General features: G+C 44.8%; 1 protein-coding gene across 1 annotated transcript; it reads left to right on the forward strand.

The window, feature by feature from the left end:
- The first annotated feature begins 6246 nt into the window (after positions 1-6246).
- On the forward strand, positions 6247-9620 carry marveld1 (MARVEL domain containing 1). The gene has a single exon (XM_078565105.1). It carries the CDS (start codon positions 6357-6359, stop codon positions 6852-6854), a length of 498 nt encoding a protein of 165 aa, XP_078421231.1. The 5' UTR covers positions 6247-6356; the 3' UTR covers positions 6855-9620.
- Positions 9621-10045: the final 425 nt, after the last annotated feature.

The raw sequence follows: 10045 nt of genomic DNA on the forward strand, positions 1-10045 counted from the left end.
GGAAGCCTGGGACGGGGGAGTGGGGGAGGGGTATGTGGAGCTGGGTGGGGGTAACATTTGTGGGGGCTGTGTAAGCAGACCTGAGAACATTGGTTGGTGGGAGAGATGGTGTTTGGGACAAGGGAGCATATCTGGGGGAAGATCTGGCAATGTTGGGAGGTGAGGAGGGAGCTGGCTGGAAATAATTTGTGGGAGGCACCGTTTGACCTACGGGATCACTCAGGAGGATGAAAACTTTTGCATATTTTTTGAGAGTGTGAGTTTTGGTAGGTTTGGGGTGACGCTACTTTTTAAAATCTAAATGAATAATGTTTTTGTAAACTGTGAGAATGGATGTTATTTTTAAAATATTTTTGGGGAAATGTGTTATTCAGTGAAGAAGGCTATGTGTGTGTGTGTGTGTGTGTGTTCCATGGGTAAACAGAAGAGGGTATATTACATTTTATTGACCCAAAAGCAGAGACAAAATAGAAATATGAAAGATGTTATATTTGGAAGGATTTGAATTTCAAAGAGGTGTGAGAACAATGGAACCTGAGATGAAAAGGAGAAAAGGTATTTTAGAGGTACTGTGGGTTGTTGGTTGTTGGCTGTGTGAGGAAGATCTCCTGGAAACAGCTCTCGGCTGGAAAAAGATGCAGTTTGAATCAGCCATCTGGTCAAGCCAGAAAAGTCTGGGGCTGCAAAAAGCAGTCTTGTTCTAAAGTCTTGGGTTTCCACAGCAGAGTGGAAGGGAGTTTAAGAGGTCACGTGGTATGCCTTTATTAAAGATACAGCAGTTTGCTTTGGGTAATATTACTGGATTTTTACAGTTAAACATCTATAAGGGAGTATTGTCTAGAAAGTTTTTACTTGTGGGTTTGACCAAGTAGGGAGTCTTTTGGGGGAATGTCTTGTAAGACTAATTTTAACTGTGTAATTAACCTTGTGTGCTTAAGTTTTCCTTTCTTCTGTTAATAAAACTTTTACTTTTTAAAATCCCAAAAGTGTTACTGTTCTTCTTGCTGCTGAGATCAGTAGACATTCTTCTCGTTTTCAGAATACAAAAAAGGTTATGGCCTATAAACCAAGTTTCCCCCTGGGATTTGGTTTGCGTAGCAATTAACACCTGTGGTCATAACAAAATAGCTATTGACATTTTGGAAGTTGAGGTTGCCTGTATAGAATTGGGGAGGGGCTTGAGTGTGTTGCAGGGGGGTGGTGGGGTGGGAGGGTTTGGAGCGGGGAATGCTTGGTTACAAGGGAGGTAATTTTTGGCTGTAATGAGAATGCAATGTGTGACTGATGTCACCAACCTGGAATCCAACATTTCCATAGCTGGGAAACATAATTTTAAACCTGAATTACCTGGAAAAACTCAGCAGGTCTGGCAGCATCGGCGGAGAAGAACAAAGTTGACGTTTCGAGTCCTCATGACCCTTCAACAGAACTAAGTAAAAATAGGAGAGGGGTGAAATATAAGCTGGTTTAAGGTGGGGGGTGGGGGGAGAGAAGTTGGGGGGAGGTGGTGGGGGTTCTGGTTGTAGGGACAAGCAAGCAGTGATAGGAGCAGATAATCAAGAGATGTCACAGACAAAAGAACAAAGAGGTGTTGAAGGTGGTGATATAATCTAAAAGAATGTGCTAATTAAGAATGGATGGCAGGGCACGCAAGGTACAGCTCTAGTGGGGGTGGGATGAAATAAGACTAAAAGGGCATAAAAGGTATAGATTTAAAAATAATGGAAAAAGGTGGGAAAAGAAAAATCTAAATAAATTATTGGAAAAAACAAAAGGGAGGGGGAAGAAGTGGAAAGGGGGTGGGGATGGAGGAGGGAGTTCAAGATCTAAAGTTGTTGAACTCAATATTCAGTCCGGAAGGCTGTAAAGTGCCTAGCCGGAAAATGAGGTGCTGTTCCTCCAGTTTGCATTGAGCTTCACTGGAACAATGCAGCAAGCCAAGGACAGACATGTGGGCAAGAGAGCAGGGTGGAGTGTTAAAATGGCAAGCGACAGGGAGGTCTGGGTCATTCTTGCGGACAGACCGAAGGTGTTCATCAAAGCGGTCGCCCAGTCTGCGTTTGGTCTCTCCAATGTAGAGGAGACCGCATTGGGTGCAACGAATGCAGTAGACTAAGTTGGGGGAAATGCAAGTAAAATGCTGCTTCACTTGAAAGGAGTGTTTGGGCCCTTGGACGGTGAGGAGAGAGGAAGTGAAGGGGCAGGTGTTGCATATTTTGTGTATGCATGGGGAGGTGCCGTAGGTGGGGGTTGAGGAATAGGGTGTGATGGAGGAGTGGACCAGGGTGTCACGGAGGGAATGATCCCTATGGAATGCCGCCGGGGGGGGTGAAGGGAAGATGTGTTTGGTGGTGGCATCATGCTGGAGTTGGCGGAAATGGTGGAGGATGATCCTTTGAATGCGGAGGCTGGTGGGGTGATAAGTGAGGACAAGAGGGACCCTATTATGTTTCTGGGAGGGAGGAGAAGGCGCGAGGGCGGATACGCGGGAGATGGGCCGGACACGGTTGAGGGTCCTGTCAACGACCGTGGGTGGAAAACCTTGGTTAAGGAAGAAGGAGGACATGTCAGAGTAACTGTTTTTGAAGGTAGCATCATCAGAACAGATGTGACGGAGGCGAAGGAACTGAGAGAATGGGATGGAGTCCTTACAGGAAGCGGGGTGTAAGGAGCTGTAGTTGAGGTAGCTGTGGGAGTCGGTAGGCTTGTAATGGATATTGGTGGACAGTCTATCACCAGAAATTGAGACAGAGAGGTCAAGGAAGGGAAGGGAAGTGTCAGAGATGGACCATGTAAAAATGATGGAGGGGTGAAGATTGGAAGCAGAATTAATAAATTTTTCCAGGCCCCAACGAGAGCATGAAGCAGCACCGAAGTAATCAGCAATGTACCGGAGAAAGAGTTGTGGGAGGGGGCCGGAGTAGGACTGGAACAAAGAATGTTCCACATACCCCATAAAGAGACAGGCATAGCTGGGGCCCATGCGGGTACCCATAGGCACACCTTTTATTTGGAGGAAGTGAGAGGAGTTAAAGGAGAAATTGTTCAGTGTGAGAACAAGTTCAGCCAGACGGAGGAAAGTAGTGGTGGATGGGGATTGTTCGGGCCTCTGTTCGAGGAAGAAGCTGAGAGCCCTCAGACCATCCTGGTGGGGGATGGGGGTGTAGAGGGATTGGACGTCCATGGTGAAGAGGAGGCGGTTGGGCTAGGGAACTGGAAATTGTTGATGTGACGTAAGGTGTCAGAGGAATCACGGATGTAGGTGGGAAGGGACTGGACAAGGGGAGAGAGAAGGGAGTCAAGATAACGAGAAATGAGTTCCGTGGGGCAGGAACAGGCTGACATGATCGGTCTGCCGGGACAGTCCTGTTTGTGGATTTTGGGTAGGAGGTAGAAGCGGGCTGTCCGAGGTCATCAACTCGCAGACACTTCCTCCTACCTCTCCCTGGACCATGACCCCACCACGGAACATCAAGCCATTGTTTCCAGGACTGTCAATGACCTCATCTCCTTTGGAGATCTTCCTCCCACAGCTTCCAACCTGATAGTCGCCCAACCTCGGACGGCCCGCTTCTACCTCCTACCCGGCAGACCGATCGTGTCAGCCTGTTCCTGCCCCACGGAACTCATTTCCTGTTATCTTGACTCCCTTCTCTCTCCCCTTATCCAGTCCCTTCCCACCTACATCCGTGATTCCTCTGACACCTTACGTCACATCAACAATTTCCAGTTCCCTGGCCCCAACCGCCTCCTCTTCACCATGGACGTCCAATCCCTGTACACCCCCAACCCCCACCAGGATGATCTGAGGGCTCTCAGCTTTTTCCTCGAACAGAGGCCCGTTCAATCCCCATCCACCACTACTCTCCTCCGTCTGGCTGAACTTGTTCTCACAATGAACAACTTCTCCTTTAACTCCTCTCACTTCCTCCAAATAAAAGGTGTGGCTATGGGTACCCGCATGGGCCCCAGCTATGCCTGTCTCTTAATGGGGTATGTGGAACATTCCTTGTTCCAGTCCTACTCCGGCCCCCTCCCACAACTCTTTCTCTAGTATATCAATGATTACTTTGGTGCTGCTTCATGCTCTCATTTGGACCTGGAAAAATTTATTAATTTTGCTTCCAATCTCCACCCCTCCATCATTTTCACATGGTCCATCTCTGACACTTCCCTTCCCTTCCTTGACCTCTCTGTCTCAATTTCTGGTGACAGACTGTCCACCAATATCCATTACAAGCCTACCGACTCCCACAGCTACCTCGACTACAGCTCCTTACACCCCGCTCCCATTCTCTCAGTTCCTTCGCCTCCGTTGCATCTGTTCTGATGATGCTACCTTCAAAAACAGTTCCTCTGACATGTCCTCCTTCTTCCTTAACCGAGGTTTCCCACCCACGGTCGTTGACAGGGCCCTCAACCGTGTCCAGCCCATCTCCCGCGCATCTGCCCTCATGCATTCTTCTCCCTCTCAGAGATATGATAGGGTCCCCCTTGTCCTCACTTATCACCCCACCAGCCTCCGCATTCAAAGGATCATCCTCCACCATTTCCGCCAACTCCAGCATGATGCCACCACCAAACACATCTTCCCTTCACCCCCCCCGGCGGCATTCCGTAGGGATCATTCCCTCCGGGACACCCTGGTCCACTCCTCCATCACCCCCTACTCCTCAACCCCCACTTACGGCACCTCCCCATGCATACGCAAAATATGCAACACCTGCCCCTTCACTTCCTCTCTCCTCACCGTCCAAGGGCCCAAACACTCCTTTCAAGTGAAGCAGCATTTCACTTGCATTTCCCCCAATTTAGTCTACTGCATTCGTTGCTCCCAATGCGGTCTCCTCTACATTGGAGAGACCAAACGCAGACTGGGCGACCACTTTGCAGAACACCTGCGGTCTGTCCGCAAGCATGACCCTGTCGCTTGCCATTTCAACACTCCACCCTGCTCTCTTGCCCACATGTCTGTCTTTGGCTTGCTGCATTGTTCCAGTGAAGCTCAACGCAAACTGGAGGAACAGCACCTCATCTTCCGACTAGGCACTTTACAGCCTTCTGGACTGAATATTGAGCTCAACAACTTTAGATCTTGAACTCCCTCCTCCATCCCCACCCCCTTTCCGTTTCTTCCCCCTCCCTTTTGTTTTTTCCAATAATTTATTTAGATTTTTCTTTTCCCACCTATTTCCATTATTTTTAAATCTATACCTTTTATGCCCTGTCAGTCTTTCCACCCCACCCCGACTACAGCTGTACCTTGAGTGTCCTGCCATCCATTCTTAATTAGCACATTCTTTTAGATAATATCACCACCTTCAACACCCCTTTGTTCTTTTGTCTGTGACATCTTTAAATTATCTGCTCCTATCACTGCTTGCTTGTCCCAACAACCACCACTTCTCTCCCCCCACCTTAAACCAGCTTATATTTCACCTCTTTCCTATTTTTACTTAGTTCTGTTGAAGGGTCATGAGGACTTGAAACGTCAACTTTGTTCTTCTCCGCCGATGCTGCCAGACCTGCTGAGTTTTTCCAAGTAATTCTGTTTTTGTTTTGGATTTCCAGCATCCACAGTTTTTTGTTTTTATAATTTTAAATCTACTACTTAACTAGAAAAATAACATGATTTTATTTACTTTGGACAGAATTGAAATAACATCGTTAATCATTTAGTTGGAGAAAATTGGGATCATTTTAATTTGTTACTTTGGAAAGAATTGGAAACAAAGTTTTAACCTTTTAATTTGGAGAAAGGTTGACTTTTAACCTTGTGCATGTGGTAGGGAGGGACAGTAAAAACTTTAATTTAAAATTCAAAAAAGGAATGTTATGTTAAAAAGTGGGGTGGGAAGGCTAAAAATAAAGAAAGAAAAATAATGGGACTGAAAACGTACGAAAGTAACAGTTAGGTATAAAAGAATATCAAAGTTGCCTATTTTGAATAATAGAAGTTTAGAAAGAAAATAAAAGGATAGAAAGAGGAAAAAGGCGGTTAGAAAGTTAAAACAAAGTTAAAGCCATTAAAAGTTGAGAAAGTTAAAAAAGGATTAAAAGTTGAGAAAGTTAAAAAAAAAGGTGAGAAAGTTTAAAAAGGAAATAACAGTTTTGAAAGAAAAATAAGCGCAGGAAGAAAATAACAGTCTAGAAAAAATGTAACCGTTTAAAAGGTTAAAATAAAGTTTGTGGCAGTTTAGTTAAAGTTTCGTTGTGTCAGTGGGTGGAGAGAAGGACTGACAGGAACCGGAATCACGAAGTTCTCTCTGTCTCGGTTTCTCTTCTCCCTCCATCTAAAATCGGATTATTTATTTTTTTTTCCATATCCCTCCTCCTCTCTCCCCCCACCAACAACTATGGCTCCTCAGACAACAAAGGTCTCGTCCCTGTCCATCCAGAAGCAGTTCTTGAAGAGTTTGCTGGGAGTGTTGAGGATGCTACAGATCATCTTGGGCGCTGTGGTCTGGGTTATTATCGCGGTCAGCAAGTACGATGGAGTCCTGCACTACGTGGTCTTCGTGGCTGTTTTCTTTTGGCTAACCACTCTGGCCCTCTTTTTCCTTACCTTGCTGGGCAAAAGCGACCTGGTGCCCATCATCGGGGGAGAGCGCTGGACCCTGACCAACGCCCTGCACGACTGGCTGGCCGTTCTCCTCTACCTGGTGGCCGCCTGCCTCATGAGCAACAAAACCAAAGAGAAGAGCTACTGCGACCTGCCCACCTACACCCACCGCTGCGCTTACAAGATCTACCTGAGTGCCACTGTTTTCGTCTGCCTGTGCACCCTGCTCTATTTCATCTCCGCTGTCTATTGTACCTGCAAGAAATGCCGTGGCAATCAGTCAGTCATCTAGAAGAATAACCAGGAGACTTTTCCATTGACTGCATTTGCTAATTTGAGTTCTTTTTAAAAAAAAAATTGCTACAATTCCCCCTCCAAAAAATGCAGAGATGTGGCCAGTTTCTTGCTGTTCCAGAACATTTGATTTGGAGCCTTGCTGAATTTCGGATTGAGAGATTGGCACAAGCCAAAAGACTGAAATGGAAATTTGATTACTACATTCCAAGCATTGGAAGTGACATTTTTGTTCCTCAATTGAAGCTGAGCAGACCCAGCATGGATCATTTTCGTATAAATCTTAGGTAGAGGAGCACTGCTTTTGTGTGTGTGTGTGTGTGTGTGAGAGAGAGAGAGAGAGACACTGAGAGTTTTAGATGTTGGTCTGTGGATTAGATTATAACCTTAGCCTCCTTTCTGCTCCTCCCTCACTGCCTGTTTGAGGCCCCAAATCAGCTATAGCATTCCACAGAGATTTCAGGAGCTGAATTAATTTCCTCTCAGCAAGCAGCATTAAGCCACTGTTAGGAAAGGAGTCTTGGTGGCATGGAAGAGGAGGAGGGAGAGAGAGACAGACACAGACACAGACAGGCTGGTCTCCTTCCATAATGACTTGTGGGCACCTGAAATATCTCTAACGACATCAAATTCTGACAAGCACTTCATTTTGCAGCAATAGGCGCCTAACGTATCTTTAACTCTGGGGAGGGCAATTCTCCAACTATAATTGTAATTGTTGCAGTATTGAAGGTGCATGTTAGACAAGAGTTGTTTCCAAGCCTCAAGTCTTTTCTCTACTAGCTGCTCCTTAGTGGGCTAGTCAGCCCTGTTACCTGTCTCCTCTAGCTCTTTGGTATGTTACAGCTACTGTCTGAGCAGCACAAGTCTAGACACGTGTTAGCAGTTTGCTATGAAGCAGTTGAGATTTTGCTAAGTATTGCTTTTTTAATGCAAATTATATATATATTTTATATTTATACACTCATTTAATGCTGTAAATACAGTAGTAGAAGGTTGGATATATTGGGACAAAGAGGTTAGAAATTGGGCAGGATTTCACCCAGAGGGTGTAAAGAAGTTTTGGAATAAGAAACTAACTTGTGAGGTAGACGGGGTAATGAGCTCAGCAGGTGATGAAATGTTTCTGGGGAGAGCAGGGTTTGAGGAATATGGTGGATGGATGGGTCTGGGGATATTGTAAGAAGGTGTGACTGGCTGGGAGATGGGGAAAAGGTGAGTAGGTGAGATTGGGGGATGGGGGAGAAAGTGGGTGAGTGAGGTTGGGAGATAGGGAGAAGGTGAGAAACACTAAGTTCCTTCTCCCACCCCCTCATAAAAAAAAATAAGCTGTAACTCTTGACTACTCCATAGACATCAACCCAGCATTTTTATAGGTGTCAGTTGTCCCTGAATGAACTCCCTTCCCTGAGGGGATAAGACTATTAGATAATAGTGTTTGCAGATTTAGTAAGTAAAGTGCATTGCACCTGTGAGCAGCAACTCCTGGGATTTTTCACGTGTCCTGTATCAAATACAATCACTTACCCTGAAATATAATCACATTTTTCATAAAAGAACTACAAATACAAGTACAGATAGTAGAACAGATACCCGGGAGAGAGGTACACGCAGGAAACTAATTGAGGGGTTCGGGTGGTTTATACATAGAATAACAGATACCTGTGAGTTACAGACTGGAATCTAATCGAGAGGTCCGGGGGATTATATATAGAATAACAGATACCTGTGAGTTACAGACTGGAATCTAATCGAGAGGTCCGGGGGATTATATATAGAATAACAGATACCTGTGAGTTACAGACTGGAATCTAATCGAGAGGTCCGGGGGATTATATATAGAATAACAGATACCTGGGAGTGAGCTACAGGCTGGAATCTAATTGAAGGATTCAGGGGGGTTTATATATAGAATGACAGATACCCGGGAGTGAGTTACAGACTGGAATCTAATCGAGGGGTTCGGGTGGTTTATATATAGAATAACAGATACCCGGGAGTAAGTTACAGACTGGACTGTAATCTAGGGGTTTGGTAGATTTATATATCGATCAATGGACATCTGGGAGTGAGTTACCGACTGGAATCTGATCAAAGCATTTGGGTTCTCAAAATCTATTATTGAAAAACCTAATTTTATTGATAAGTTGTGATTGAAAATATCTTTATAATCAGCTACTGCTACCAGAATTTGATCTGTGAGGACAAATTCCTCGTAAAAATCTTTCTTCTATCAAGCCCCTGTCTCTTCCTGTACCAAGTATTGGATGCAGCCCTGTTGCGTACAAGCATTACAGTGTGTCATTGCATTTATTTAGCACATTGGGAGCAATAGTAAAAGCCACATTTAATTCCAAACGCTGTAATTCCACGAGGCACCCTTCTCATCTCATCTTCCTGATTCATTGCCTCAAATAGATACTTATCACTGCCACTCCCCAGTCATCTGTCTTATGATTTGTTACTTTGAAGTTCTGCCAGTAGTATTGACTTGGAGATTCGTGTTCGACTCCAGGTCAATACTGGAAACTACTACGTAACCGACCAGGAGTCTAAAAGAATTTAGGATGTCCTTGTAGTATTTTGGGGAATGTTTGCAATGCATCTTCCATGTATTATATCTTGTGCTCTACATTCTATTACCTGATGCCAGTAGATTAGGCTTTAACTGTATTCTTGGACACCATGTACACACTGTATCAAGAATACTATTGACAGTGTTGTTGTATTTATTGTATTGACCTATAAAGGATTCTTAACAATGCGTGTTTGTTTTATGTTGTAATCTCCTCCCATAAATCAAAGAAATTTGAGTAAAGTAAACAGACTTTCTCGTTGCCTTGTTATAAGACTGATTATTTCTCAACTCCCTTAGCTCTTTCTCTTTCTCCCTTTCTTCTCAAAGATGCATCTCATTTTTGCACTCCCCTCCTCAACACATGCCCAAAGGGGTACACATTATCTTTGAGCTGCCAGAGGAGTCCAATTCCTTCTCTGTGCTGTTTTGAGTACAATGGTTGTTGTTGAATCCCTGTTTTTGTTCTATGCAGTCCTTAAAACCTGTGAACTGGGCTGCTTGTATTAAAATATTACAGGGTTCCAATGGGTTTAGGTGTAGAATAGCAGATACCTGGGAGTGAGTTACAGGTCGGTTATAGACAGTGAGTTCCATCGAACACTCCCAGGGCA

The sequence above is a fragment of the Cetorhinus maximus genome, chromosome 20 (genome assembly GCF_964194155.1).
Source record: "Cetorhinus maximus chromosome 20, sCetMax3.hap1.1, whole genome shotgun sequence".
Lineage (NCBI taxonomy): Eukaryota > Metazoa > Chordata > Chondrichthyes > Lamniformes > Cetorhinidae > Cetorhinus > Cetorhinus maximus.